At 42.2% G+C, this 15,698-nt stretch overlaps 1 protein-coding gene across 2 annotated transcripts in view; it reads right to left on the reverse strand.

Annotated features, from left to right (window-relative positions):
- ccn6 (cellular communication network factor 6) overlaps positions 1–9,905 on the reverse strand; it is a 30,777-nt gene extending 20,872 nt beyond the window's left edge. The window contains exons 1-3 of one of the 2 annotated variants that reach the window (XM_026291618.1): positions 9,616–9,905; positions 1,864–2,125; positions 1,472–1,711 (exon numbers count right to left, since the gene is read on the reverse strand). In XM_026291618.1, coding sequence (XP_026147403.1) covers positions 1,472–1,711; positions 1,864–2,125; positions 9,616–9,663 — 550 coding nt within the window. In that variant the 5' untranslated portion in view covers positions 9,664–9,905. The remainder of the gene's footprint in view (positions 1–1,471; positions 1,712–1,863; positions 2,126–9,615) is intronic. The other variant, XM_026291617.1, reaches the window with a different exon arrangement.
- Between the last annotated feature and the right edge of the window lie 5,793 nt (positions 9,906–15,698).

Below are 15,698 nucleotides of genomic sequence, written 5' to 3' on the forward strand. Positions count from 1 at the left end.
TAATATTATGCTTGATGCGCCCTCTTGTAGCCTCAGGAGAGAAGCAAAAAAACTTTTCTTCACCCTAACTGAAATTATGCATTTTAAATTTGAATCTAATTTGAATTTTGATAATATTTAACTACAAGATCTAGTTTTTCAGCTATTTTGACAGCCCTACTAAGAATTACACGTTGCATGTTTACGAAATGCATGGATTCAACTCGGGGTGCCTCAGGGAGGGAGGCAACAGCACCAGCAGATACTAAATTAGCCTGTTTCTTTATGGGCTTCACACCAGGGGGTGTTCTCATAGCGTCAGCTGCCGATACATTGTTCCCTATTCAGGGAACCAAGGTTACATATGTAACCGAGATGTTTCTTTTGTAATTCTGTCTGGCTCAACCAGACAATGGTGGACAGAAAGAGAGTAAATAGCCTTAGCCATCAAGGTGGGCTATTTGCACTTGTGTAAAAAGTGTACACTGAATATTTTTTCTATGATAACAGACATTATGCCACAAATATCATTTAACCTGGAGCATTCCTTTTTAAGGCAATGTGAAATCAAAATCGTACAGTAGATTGTACCTTTCTTAATATCCTCAGTTTTGTTGTTTTCATAAACTTATATCAACATGTTACAATTAGGGGTGTAACAATGCACTCGAAGCCAGTTGAAATCAATTAAAATATGTGACAATTCAAGTTAGAAAAGATGTTGAACAAATCACAATACAGTTGAGTGGAGGTTCATCGGAATGTATTTCTAAGGGGAACTGACTGTCTTCAAATAAGTTTTGATTGTATTTTCTTTTCATCTTGCCTCCATATAAAGCATACTGAAGTAGATTTTATCAGCCCAGTGCTGCTTTGTTTACAGCGGTAACCAACAAAACACTGTATCACTGTTCTTCTATAGGTGCTACCTATGGGTAGAGAGTGAATTTGTGTTCTTGTTTAGCCTATCTGCTTTTATGTAGTTTTATGTAGCATAATTTCATAAATGCTAAATTTGGACCATTCTGTTTTTGCTTTAAATGCATTTTCTGAAAAGGTATATTTTCTGCTGGAAAATGTCTATATGCTGAAAATTCAACATAACAGATATTTCAGTTTCACAAAGAAATGGGCAGCATTTTGTCTGTGAAATAATAAAAGAACACTTTTTTCATTCATAATTTATATTACACTTAATTTAGTTTAAAAATAAAAAAAAGTAAATCATTTTGTGAAGCCAGTATCATTAATCATATTGCTTTTGATTTGAGTTGAGTGAATTGTTACATCCCTAGTAATAACCCTCTTCATTTCTAATATTATTTTTGTTTCTGCTAAGTAAATAAACCTGTGTGGGTTGTGAAAAATAAAATGAACCAATAAAATAAAATGCTGACATGTTTCCATCTAATCAAACCCAGATGGAGAGAATTATTTTCTCAGAATATTAATTTTTTTTTTTTTTTATGTGTTTGCACAGGGTAACATTTACCTGACATGGCCCTGTAGGTGGTGTCCTGCTGGTGTTTGGGGCTTTGATTGCTCTTGAGTCCTGCAGGCAAGCTGCCCTGGAGAGCATCAGAGCTCAACATGCCAGCCGGCTTTTGGATGAAGGCAGGAGTGCAGCCGATGGCTCCAGCAATGCAAGTGCACTTGTAGAGTGGGCTGGGTTGGAAGGTGTGTCCGTTATCATAGTGAGCCCCATTCAGGTCACAACCAACCCCCATCATGTCTGCAAAAACATGCAGGATTGACTATTACTTACAAAAATGTAAACTTAATTTAATATCTATCTATCTATCTATCTATCTAAATTCTAAACTGAATGCTCTTATTTCAAGAAGCTGTGATGTTGATTGATGATATCATATAATGCTCACTCACAAGCACAGATGCCAACTTCATAACGTGGCTGGTCTTTGGAAAAGTCACAGTACATGCTTTTGTGGGGGTCACAAACATCCCTTTCGTTGCATGATTCCCCAATCTGCTGTGCACAGGTTTTGCAGCAGCCGCAGCCATCCAAGATGGAGCTGACACCAGGGGCACACTGCGGCCGGGTGCCACATTTACACGGCCAGCTACAGAACTGCCTCCTCTCCACCAGGCCCGTCGCTTCCCGCTGCTTCTGCCTGCTATCAGCACCCTACATGCAAAAACAAAACAAGAACCTGGAATAAAAGATATCATAGAGAGAGAGAGAGAGAGAGATACTCTCATGATTCTGTCACCTCTGTAAGCTCATTTGTAGCTATTTGTGATGGAACACTTATTCTTTGGGTTTAATTTCCTTGGCATGCACTTTAAATTTGTTTAGAGCATAGTTATCTGATCAATATGGGTTTTTGAATGAATAATCCAAATTAGAATGACGAATTAAAAGATAAAAATTCATATATTTAATACGTCATACATGTTTAGAGTTAAATGAGGTAGAGTAAATTATGAAAAAATGTCCATTTTGGTAAAACCATCCTTTTAAATTAATGTGTGTCATTGGTTTATAGACTGCTCCTGGAGAAGGATTTGGATTGCATTTTAAATGTGCTTCCTCAGTTTTTGTAATTACTGTCCAACAGCTCAAGAATAATAATAATAAAAAAAAAAAACTAATTTAATGATGTTTCTAAGTATGATATAAAAGTCACACTTTAGTTTGGGAATCAATTTTAACAAAATATTAACTATAAATGTTGCCTCAATAAACTCTTAATTTGCTGCTTATTAATAGTAAAGTAGTTGTTAAGTTTAGGTATGGGGATCTAAAATATTTACAGAATAAGGCATTAATATTTGTGCTTTATCATTACTAATAAACAGCCATTATGCAATTAATATGCTTGCTAATAAGCAAATAGTTAATAGTGATAATTGCTCCATAAAAAGATTTAGATTTTAGATTTTAGATTTGTTTATAATAGTTGTTAATATTGTGTGCTAGAGAACCCCTCCACCTTCCCACCTTTCATGACACTAAGCACTGTGTTACTGTAATTCTCTGGCTCTTTTAGTTAGTTTAGCAGCAAATCCACATGCAAAGCTTGGCAGAGGAAAAATCCAACCCTGATGTCAACAAGAGACCCCTTCACACAGCTCTACTGACTGCGCTTCTGTTAAAGAGCCTTATGGAAGAAAAACATCAACCGCCCCAGCTGCATTTATAGTGTTGACATTCTGCAGGCAGCAAATAAAAAACCCATATATGCACCCTTTCTTTCATTTTCTTGCTTTTAAGTAGCACTTGAGCATATCAGTTTACTTTATTCAGTTGACCTTTTTTTACTTTCAATTTGGTAAATTACCTGCAAAAGCCTTGCCAGAGAGTAAGGGTGATTCAGTATAAAATATTTCAAACCAAGGGCCTGTTTCATGAAACAAGTTTACCAAATAATCCAGGCTTATTTTGAACCAAAACAACTCACAATAAATCAGACTAACTGAAATAAACCTGGATTATTTGGTAAACTTTTTTTTATTAAACACAGTCAGTCATTTGTTTAATGATGTCAGTGCAAATGACAATATGACCACAGATTGTTGGTACTGTCATTTAGTTAAACAGATAGTAAGCGGAAACATAATACATGTACTAACATAATTGTCACAGCCACACCTTCTACACTCCCGGAATCGGACACTTACGCCACACCCACTCGTCCCCAATCACCCGAATTCTGAACTCCTGTGCATCATCACCAGAACCACATATAAAGCCATCAGTCACCATCACTCATCGTCTGGTCTTGCACCGATCTCCTCACTTGCCTGAACGCCATTATTAAACCTACCTGAACTCTTGAACCCTCTTCATCCTCGTCAGTCTTCCTGTCCCCATCGTCTTCATCTGAGCTCCATCTGGATCACCGTTCACCATAAGGGAAGTTGTGTTGTCACCGTTCTATCCACGTGTCAAGATTCACCTGTGTCTGAAACCTCTGAATCACATTAAACTACCTTATCACTGAATCCTCTGTGTCCTCGTCTGTGTCTGACAGAAGACCAGACCGCATGAAGAGCTCTTCGGACACGGGCGAGGACCGCACCGCGGATCCCTTCACGCAACTGGTTCACGCTGTACGGTCCTCACTGATGCAACAAACTCCCCCTTCTTCACCGGCTGTCAACAACTCAAACACCGCTACAACTCCGGTCACTTCTTCAGTTGCCCCTGCGAGTCCCATGGCCAAACCAGCGACATACAGCGACACGGCGGAGGATTGCAGCGGGTTCCTGCTACAGTGTTCCCTCTATATGGAATCCAACTCTCATTTATTCACCTCCGAACGCAGTCGAGTAGCCTTCATCATCAACCTACTCTCAGGTAAGGCCCTCCAATGGGCTGTATCTCTCTGGGACTCGAATTCACCTGCCCTTGGATCCGTCACTAACTTCTGTTCCCAGTTAAAATCCGTCTTTGGCCATCAAACTTCTGCATTGTCTGTCCATGACCAATTATTTACCATTCACCAACAGAGAGATGAATCTGTGAGTGATTATGCCATACGCTTCCTTACTCTCGCTTACATAAGCGGCTGGAATGAAACTGCCTTAATTACAGCATATCGCCACGGATTGAATGACAAAGATACAAAGTTTAATAGTTGTGTACGAAGACTCACTAGGACTAGAGAATCTCATTCAGAAATCCATTCGAGTTGCCCAGAGACTCACTGCCTGTCATCCACTCACTCCCGCTGTACTTCCTCCGCCCGCTATACCATCTGTCGCTCCTCCAGCACCTGAACCCATGCAAGTGGACTCTCACCATCTGTCCGCATCGGAACGTCAGCGGAGGATCAACGCCGGGCTATGTCTCTATTGTGGGGGAGATGGACATCTCTTACCATCCTGTCCAGTTCGACCTCCACGCCCAGCGGTGAGTACCATCCATATACCTCCTCAAACTGCTCATCTAACTAAGACCTGGGTTACTCTAAGACACCTTTGCTCTTCTGTTTCAGTACAAGCCCTCATCGACTCCGGTTCGGCGGGGAACTTCATCAACCGGCAAACCTTAACTCGTCTCAGCGCCAAACATCACCGAAGCCCTGTCGAACTCAAAGTAACTACCATACAGGGAAAGCCGCTGGGCAAGGGTCGTGTCCACTATTTCTCCCCCACAATCATCTTCCGCGTGGGACTCCTGCACGAAGAAGACATCACGTTCATGGTGCTGGAGGAATCCACCGCAGACATCATCCTGGGACGCCCCTGGCTTAACCTCCACCAACCTCACATCCATTGGCCCACTGGCGAGATCCTGAAATGGGGAATGTCCTGCCATCATACCTGCATCACTCCTCCAGCTAAAATCCCCAAGGTCAGTCCTCCCTTAAGGAAGTCTTCCCTACCGGTCCAGTCCACATCAGTGGAGAGCCCCGACACGAAGATGGATCATATCATCCCTCCTGAATATCGGGCGTTCCAGGATGTGTTCAGTAAGCGGTTGGCAACGAAGCTACCACCTCATAGGCCATGGGACTGCGCCATTGACCTCCTGCCTGGAGCAACCCTTCCTAAAGGACGAATCTATCCCCTGTCCATCCCGGAGCAGAAGGCCATGGAGGAGTATATACAGGAAGCCCTCGCTCAGGAGTTCATCCGACCATCTACTTCCCCTGCCGCTTCCAGCTTCTTCTTCGTGGCCAAGAAGGACGGAGGCTTGAGGCCGTGCATCGATTATCGCCACCTCAATTCACAAACCGTCAAATTCAGTTATCCTCTTCCCCTGGTCCCAGCGGCGTTGGAACAACTACGCGGAGCCAGGATCTTCACAAAACTGGACTTGAGGAGCGCCTACAACCTAATCCGCATCCGGAAGGGGGACGAATGGAAGACCGCTTTCATCACTCCTTCCGGGCACTATGAATACCGGGTCATGCCGTATGGGTTATCCAACAGTCCATCCGTCTTCCAAAACTACATGAATGAAGTCTTCAGAGATTACCTTAACAAGTTCGTAATTGTCTACATCGACATCCTCATCTACTCCACATCCAAGCAAGAACATATCCATCATGTCATCCTCGTACTCCGAAAACTCCGGGAACACCACCTTTACCTCAAATCCGAAAAATGTGAGTTCCATACGCCCTCAGTCCAGTCCCTAGGTTACATCATCGACCCATGTGGCGTGAAGATGGACCAGGGGAAGGTGGACGCCATCACACACTGGCCTCAACCCGGCTCCATAAAAGAACTTCAACGCTTCCTGGGCTTTGCCAACTTTTATCGAAGATTCATCAAGGACTACAGTTTACTCAGCTCCCCTCTAACTTCTCTCCTCCGGAACCAGCCCAAGTCTCTGTCCTGGAACCCCGAGGCCACTGAAGCTTTCCACCTGCTCAAACAAGCCTTCAAGACCGCTCCAATCCTCATCCACCCTGATCCCAGCCACCAGTTCATCGTGGAAGTAGACGCCTCATCCACCGGGGTCGGAGCAGTCCTCTCCCAGCGGCAGGGGAATCCACCACGACTCCATCCATGTGCCTTCTTCTCGAAGAAGCTATCCCCGGCGGAGCAGAATTATGACATCGGTAACCGTGAACTACTGGCCATTAAGCTGGCTCTGGAAGAATGGCGTCACTGGCTGGAGGGAGCCCAGTTCCCTTTCGAGGTGGTAACCGACCACCGGAACCTGGAATACCTCCGTGAAGCCAAAAGACTGAATCATCGCCAAGCTAGATGGGCCTTGTTCTTCACGAGATTCAACTTCAAGGTCACCTATTGCCCTGGCTCCCAGAACAATAGAGCCGACGCCCTCTCCCGTCTTCATCAAGCAGATCCCGAACCCGAATCTCCAGAACCAATCCTCCCTCCAGCCATGATAGTTAGTCCTATCCAGTGGAGTATTGATCATCTGATTGCACAGGAAAACCTTCAACACCCTGCTCCGCCGGGAGGTCCAGAAGGGAAACCCCCCTCAACATCGGATTACCCTCCTGGACTTAGCTCACACCTCTCCGGGCTCTGGACACCCAGGCAGGAGGCGGACCCTCTCGCTCCTACAACAGCGTTACTGGTGGCCATCGATGGCTCTGGATACGGTCCGCTACCTCAAAGGATGCTCCGTCTGCGCCATAGCAGACACCCCTAGAAGACTCCCGGAAGGTAAACTGGTGCCTCTGCCCATTCCTGAACGTCCATGGACCCATATCGGCATTGATTTCATGACTGACCTCCCTCTCTCTCAAGGCTACACCTGTGTACTGGTAGTGGTCGACAGGTTTTCAAAATCATGTAAACTCATCCCTCTCAAAGGTCTCCCCACTGCGTTCGAAGCGGCAGAGGCACTATTCCACAACGTCTTCCGTCACTTTGGCATCCCAGAAGATATCGTCTCCGACAGAGGCCCCCAATTCATCTCTAGAGTCTGGTCAGCTTTCTTCCGTCTTCTAGGGGTGTCCGTCAGTCTCTCCTCGGGATACCATCCTCAGACCAACGGCCAGACGGAGCGTAAGATTCAGGAGCTGGGAAGGTTCCTGAGGATTTACTGCCACCGTAACCAGGACTGTTGGAGCCAGTACCTACCCTGGGCCGAATACGCTCAGAACTCCCTCCAGCAATCTACCACCGGGCTCACCCCCTTCCAATGTGTCCTTGGATACCAACCTCCGCTCTTCCCATGGTCAGGTGAGCTCTCGCAGGTCCCAGCGGTAGATCACTGGTTCCGACAGAGCGAGAGGGTCTGGGACTCGGCTCACGTGCATCTCCAGCGGGCAGTGCGGAGGCATAAGGAGCAAGCGGACGCTCGTCGAGGACCCACGCCGCAATACCAACCTGGACAACAAGTCTGGCTCTCGACGAGGGACATCCGCCTCCGACTGCCCTGCCGTAAGCTGAGTCCCCGATACATCGGACCATTCACTATTGAACGGCAACTGAACGAAGTGACCTATAGACTCCAACTCCCTGCACAGTACCGTATCTCACCTTCTTTCCATGTCTCACTCCTCAAACCCTTCACTGAACCTTTGTCTCCTCCATCCACAGAACCTGGTGATGATGCCGTACCTCCTCCTCCGGCCATCGAAGACGACAACGACATCTTCGGGTGAGAGCTATCCTCGACTCTCGACAACGGGGTCCTCAACTGGAGTACCTTGTGGACTGGGAAAACTACGGCCCGGAGGAGCGTTGCTGGGTTAATCGTAACGACATCCTGGACCCCAGCCTTCTCACTGACTTTCATCAAGACCATCCAGACCGCCCCGCTCCCCGTGGCCGAGGTAGACCCCGTCGTCGCACAAGATCCCAGCCGTCAGGAGCCGCCCGTGGAGGAGGGGGTACTGTCACAGCCACACTTTCTACACTCCCGGAATCGGACACTTACGCCACACCCACTCGTCCCCAATCACCCGAATTCTGAACTCCTGTGCATCATCACCAGAACCACATATAAAGCCATCAGTCACCATCACTCATCGTCTGGTCTTGCACCGATCTCCTCACTTGCCTGAACGAAATTATTAAACCTACCTGAACTCTTGAACCCTCTTCATCCTCGTCAGTCTTCCTGTCCCCATCGTCTTCATCTGAGCTCCATCTGGATCACCGTTCACCATAAGGGAAGTTGTGTTGTCACCGTTCTATCCACGTGTCAAGATTCACCTGTGTCTGAAACCTCTGATTCACATTAAACTACCTTATCACTGAATCCTCTGTGTCTGACAATAATGTTATTACTATTTTGTAGTAATTATAGTAATAGTTTAAAAGCAGAATTTTGAATATGAAAAGAGAATATCTATTTTGAAACTAAAAATTAAAACAGGTATTACTATTTTGTGAAATATTATATAAATGTGATAAATTCCATTACAATCAATTATATTCAGTCTTTATTTTATAATAGGCTATATTATTTTTTTGAATATAATTCATATAATAATGAAAATTATATAGCATACCCAGACATCAGAGATTTGAACAAATATGACATTTTAAATCCATAAGAGCCTTGGTGAGCTTAGCTCTGTAGGTTTAAGTGTAGTTAGTTAGATTAGTTGTGTTTATCATAAGAGCTATATCATTTCTGTACCTTATAGGGTACACTGCAGGTCCCTCTCTTTCACACAAATACTTCCAGGGTCACCAGGGGTCAAAACAAAAATCTGAAGTCTTTCTGTCAAGGTTTACAGAATGAGCTAATTTTGTGGAACTGGAATAACAATAAGAACCTGCATGCCAATGCAAACTCATGAATATCTGGTTTATATCTCTGAAGAGGTTTCACTTTAAAGAGATGCTATATTAAAATGCCATTTCTCAGGCCACATCATCTCAAGGTTTTAAACAGCAGCCTGACCTGACCTGTCATAAGCACTTGGACAACTTCTAAAAAGTACTTCTAAAAGACAAGAACACCAGCACAGCTTTGATGTGAACTAAAATTTTTTCTGTTTTCCTGGGGTCTTTACATGCTAATGTAAATAAGCAATCAACTACAATTACAGATGCATGCAAACAATGTACATTAAACATCCCCAAAAATACAGAACCTCAAAGCCCAGGTTTAACTTTAATTAGCATGAAAGTATGGGTGTATATTTAAGGCCAGTTTATGGGCAGACAAGGATTCTATTGGTTATAGTCAAGCTTTGACTGTTAAGAGATAATGGAAATGGTGGCTCTTACCTGACTCAGAAAGAGCAGCAGAACACAGCACAGTAGTGATAGCATCATATATGGCCTGCAAAAGAGCTCTGTGCACCCAGAATGAAAGAACGAGGGAAAGAAGGAAGGCTGGGGGAGAGAGAGAGAGAGAGAGCTGACCTGTCTGAGAGTGGTACACAAAGCTCCCCTCTGTCTGTTCTCCAAACACACCTTTCCCCTACAGAACTCACACAGAACTCTATCCGAAATATTTCACCCTCGCTCTGCTCTCATGCGCTACTGTGTAGATTAATGGACCCAAAGAGATAAACAGGCTTTAATAATCCACCAGGGTAATATCCAGACAAGGCAGGTAGAGATTAGACATGAAAAACCCAACTAAAACCCACTGAAAAACAGGTACTCAAATACACTAGCAAATGAGGAGAATTGACAAGACACAGTTGAACCAAACGACACACAGAAAATCAGACACATAGGAAAACTGGTTCAATGAACAAAAAGTCCATAGTATGACAGTATGTATGATGGCCGAGAGAGCTCAATGCACTCCAGCTTGAAAATCACATGCAACACCTTTGAAAACAGCTTTGTCTGTTTGATAAGATAGGTGCTGCAAATACTTCATGTTTCAGAAGGATCCCTACTAGAGACGAAACATTACTGTGTTTCTTATCGATCACCTGAAAGGTGAGTTTTTGTTTATTTTAACATCCTGCATATATTAAAATCTGTATTTGCCAGCACATGTGTTGTCAAACTGATGAAGAGTTTTTCCTTTTTTGCTGGTGCTTTTTCAATTTATAAGATATATCTTAACATCTCAAATACTTCTCCTAGATAAAAATAAGGATACTTTTTAGATCAAATGGAGACTTGTGCTTGAGTCTCTTGCTTCCTATGGTCGCCATGATTTTGCCAAGTAAGACATGTTCCTGGATCAACATTACTGTCCAAAAATATAGACTTAACCCAATCTCTACCTCTAACCTAACCCTACCCATAATTTATTCCTAAAATCAGAAGGAAATGATAGGTGAATAATAAGGATGTAGAAGCATCTAACCCTGATTGTAATCCTAAAACGGACATTTCTTGAAAACGTATCCCTCGATTCCAGCAATCGTTAGCCAGAGATTCTAATGGTGCTGTGCTGTTTCCAAATGCACATAAATACAGCAAGCTAGCACACTCTCCACAATGCATCTACATGAGAAGTAAATGTTGCTTGTGTATTTTGAGTTTGATTCTTTTAAGGTAGTTTGGCAAGACCAGAACACAGGTCAAAGTTTTAAATTGTACATGTTAACGTGTAGCCCTATAACTGTTCAAATTTCACTCGCACAAATATCCTACCATACCATACCATACCAACTTTATTTGTTAAGCACTTTACAACAACCACAGTTGACCAAAGTGCTGTACAGAAAAATAAATAAAAAATAAATAAAAATAAAATAGATAAAATAAACATATGTACCATTTATAACCACAGAATAAAAGCATTCAAAGTAACAAATTGAATCAAGTAAATAAAGTCGACATCTTACTAGGTGTCAAAAGCCAAAGAGAAAAGATGGGTTTTAAGAAGGGTTTTAAAAACAGATAAAGAAGAGGCCTGCTTAACATGCAAAGGCAGATCATTCCACAGTTTAGGGGCAGACACAGCAATGGCACGGTGCCCTCTGAGCTTACGCTTAGTTTTAGGCACAGTCAGGAGCAGCTGATCATCTGATCTGAGAGAGCGGATGGGTTTATAAGAGTGTAGAAGCTCAGAGAGGTATGGCGGAGCAAGACCATTTAGTGATTTAAAAGCAAATAACAGAATTTTAAAATGGATTCTAAATTGAATAGGCAGCCAGTGTAATGAAGCTAAAATAGGGGAAATGTGCTCATGTTTAGGTGTGCCCGTTAAAAGACATGCTGCTGCATTTTGTATCATCTGGAGACGGGTGATGGAGGACCCACTAACCCCCACATATAGTGAATTACAGTAGTCCAGCCGTGTAGTTACAAAGGCGTGGATTACAGTTTCAAAATGTTGTCTTGACAGAATTGGCTTTATTTTGGCCAGCTGCCTTAAATGAAAGAAGCTTGATTTGACAACAGCTTTGATCTGACTGTCAAATTTAAGCTAAGGGTCCACTTTAACTCCTAGGTTTGTGATAATAGGTTTAATATAGGGTGCTAAGGAGCCCAGATCTACAGGCGGGGTCCCAGTGGTGCCTCCGAAAACCATCACTTCTGTTTTTTATCATTAAAATTTATAAAGTTCAGAGCAATCCAGGCCTTTATGTCGTCGAGACAATTGACATGTTGTCCAACGGAGTTATAATTTTTCTTTTTAAGAGGTACATAAATCTGACTGTCATCTGCACAACAGTGGAATGAAATGCCATACTTTCTAAGTATGGAACCAAGTGGAAGCAAATACAGAGAGAAAAGTAGAGGGCCGAGGACTGAGCCCTGTGGGACCCCACACAAGAGAGGACTAGAGGAGGATACAGAGTCACCTAAGCTAACACAAAAAGTTCGATCCGCTAAGTATGACCTAAACCACTTCAGTGCTATGCCACTCATGCCCACCCACTGCCTTAAACGTGAAATCAATATTTCATGATCCACTGTGTCAAATGCAGCAGTTAGATCTAAAAGCACAAGGATAACAAAGTCACCAGAGTCAGTAGCTAAAAAGATCCTGCTCTGTGCTATTTCACGCCTCCGGAACAAACTGTGTGCTGCGTTCAGGGTCAGCATGGTGATGGGCTGTGGGGGGAAACAAACCATTACCCAAACTATTCCTCCACTTCTGTCAAGAGGAATGTGAACAAGGATGATGAAATAGACCTTTTCTACTCTCACACAACAAATAACATTTTTTAAAGAGACTGGTACAGTTAAACGAACACTTGTTTGTGTTAAAAAAATTTTTATTTAACTTTTTTATGGTCTGCTGCGATGGAGCTGTAAGCACATGCAGAAAGTCCAGGTGCTGTGCCTTCATTTGACAGATGCAACCTTTACTATCAGATAACGATTGTAAAATTCTTTTAAAGCTCCTTGGATTCAACCCACTTTCCTTTTGTGCGACCATTTGGATGTATCCTAAAATGCAACTAATTCAGGTTTTGCTACACTTGTGCTGATATTAGTCCAAATATGCTAAACCTGAACACACAAAAATGTTGACTTGGCTATATAAATGTAACATTACACAGTATTTGTGGTGGTGTTGGCACAATGGATAAGACACATGCCTTAGGTCTGAGAGACCCAGGTTTAAATCCACTGTGAGACACCAATATGTCCCTGAGCAAGACACTTAACCCCTAGTTGCTTCAGCGGGGTGCGACCTCTGACATATATAGCAATTGTAAGTCGCTTTGGATAAAAGCGTCAGCTTAATTAATAAATGTAATGTAAATGTAGTATTTTATTGATTTTACACACAGTTGATTATAAACACTTTGCACACCCCCTTGAAACAAACAGAAAGCTTTCTATATTTTATATATTGATTTATTTATTCATAGATTATTTTTACAATCTATAATTTGTAAATTGTCCACAAAATATGTGTACACACACACACACACACACACACACACAGCTTTTCACTTTCTAAGAATCAACCTCTTTAAAAAAAAAAAAAAAAAAAAAAAAAATATTTGGTTAATGCTCTTTCCCTGTGGGTTGTTTTGCTGGACCTCTGTGTATTTGATTTTGCATTCCTGTAATGTTTGCACAGGGGAGAGACCTCAGAACTCAGATAATTCAGATGGTAATGTCTGCACAACTCTGGTTATTATAACCCTTCCAAACAAATTAACAACCATAATAAGAACTCTATAAATTCTTAATATATAGAAAGAATATGTACAATTATCAATCATTTTTTTAGTTTTTCTTCAGTTTCGAGAGTCCCTTTTAGTTTATTTCGTTTAGTTTAGACTCTTTTTAGATTTTGTGGCTATGGAAGTTGGAAGGTTTGATGTTACTAAATTTAATGTTTTCACAGTTGCCAGTCAAGTTGTGAATGACAGTCATGATTTAACTTCATCCAAGGTAAAACCTGAAAGACAGCATATTTCTTTGAACTTGCTGATTTCACATAATTCTGTGAATTTTGTCATCATAACAGTGAGCACTGGTGTTTGTGTAACATGAACGTTTTGAATTTGTGGTCTCTGTTCTCCCACATGATGCTTACCTCATAGGCAGAGCCTCAATATAACCCAACACACATCTCTACTTTAAAATTATCTACCAGCATAACCACTATCTAAAATTGTCAGCAGTTTTCAACAGTTGTGCTATTTTAGGGAATCCTGCAGCTGGAGTAGAGGCAGGATGTAAGCTTTATTGCTATTTGAGGTTGGTTATTTTTGGCATATGTTTTTGCAGACGCTATTAAACTATGCTATAATAATATTTAGGTAAGGTGTGACCCAGTGTCATATAACTCGTGCTTACAAGCCATGTAATTGAAATTTAAAATGAAGGACGATGAAATATTGGTGATGAAATATTGAATGTTTTTTTTTATTATTATTATTTGTTGTGACACATGGTGTGGTATGTTCCAAAGAGCAGAGCTTCCTAAAGGAAAAGTATATTTGTCTGTGTTCTCTACACTGTACTTGTTCTCTACTGGCCCAGCAGACCTTGCATGGGACACAATGTGAGAGAAAGAAGAAGAGAAATGGTTTAGGCCCTAAGATCCTTGCCAAAGATAAATGAACTCCAATCCATACTTGTGACTGTTGCGCCTAAGAAAGATCTTACTGGTGCTTGTGAGACATTTCTTGAAGGCCGAAGAGCAGAGGCATGACTGTTTTCTCCAAGAGCTCAGGGGGCTACAGGAGTACATGCAGCAAGCTCCAAAGAAAGCAGAGATGACAATTCGTACATCCAAGCCAGCCACTGCTAGAACCACAGGAAGTTCAAAATTCACAGAAAATCCAAGAATTGACCTTGCTACCCAAACCCGGATTCATCAAGCCAGCACCATGACTATGAAACCTGCACTTTGTTATCCAACAACATTTTTTACATTAAACCACCTGTTTCTGTCCAACAGTCTGGATACTAAGACCAGTAACCAGCCAGTTATTGCTCAGAGGGTGTTCTGTAAAATGCCCACATTCCAACCAGGGTAGTACACTGAGAACTTTCCCCTAAACTTGGAAGTGGCCTGAGGAAAAGTAGGTATGTCAGCTGTTGCCCTTGCTCTCTACCGCAGGATGAGGAGAAGATAGACTGCTATGACAAGCTGACATCTCACCTGAGACTTGCAATAGGAGCTTTCACACCACATAGTTCCAGGAACTAGCCAGTAGGGTCATTCCTAAAGAACCAGTTTCTTCTGTTTTCCTGGTTGCATTCAGCAGGAACTCTGAAGTGGCCGTTAGTGACTTCTTTATGCGAGGCATTTACAAATATCAACAACGGGTGAATGGATGGATGCTGTGATCTGAGCTGTTTTTATTGCATGTTATGGGTTTTATGAATGCAGTTAACGTGATTGAAAGAGCATGAAAATCTGACTAAGGGCCCTATCATACACTTGGTGCAATGTGGCGAAAGGCGGAGCGCAAGTGTTTTTGCTAGTTGTCAGCCTGACGCATATCTATTTTTCCATTCTGTGCCGAGTTATTTAAATAGCAAATGCATGTGCACCCATTTGTGCGCTCATGGTCATGCTGGTTTAAAAAAGAGGTGTGTTAAGGAGCATTTTTGGCTCGTTTCTATTTTGAGGAACTGAAAATAGACTGAGCCATAGACCAACTCAAAACAGGTCTTACGTCTAAATTAAATTGTGCAATAATTTGTATTTTTTTTTCTTTTTGTTATTTAAAGAGCGCTTTAGTAGCATAGTTTAATAGTGTGTCCACAATGCCCCATTCAATTTGCATATTACACAGCGGGATGTGTATCAGCATACACATTTTTTAAAATGTAAAAGTTTATTATTGTGTAGGCTATTTGAATATAAAAATGCCTACATGTCATAATGGATAGTCATTTCATGTATCAGAATGAGGTTACCTATTTGTTTGCACACAAGCAGCTCCGTTCCGTAAATAGCAAATCCACCAATTTCA

Source organism: Carassius auratus, chromosome 20 (genome assembly GCF_003368295.1).
Source record: "Carassius auratus strain Wakin chromosome 20, ASM336829v1, whole genome shotgun sequence".
NCBI classification, from domain to species: domain Eukaryota; kingdom Metazoa; phylum Chordata; class Actinopteri; order Cypriniformes; family Cyprinidae; genus Carassius; species Carassius auratus.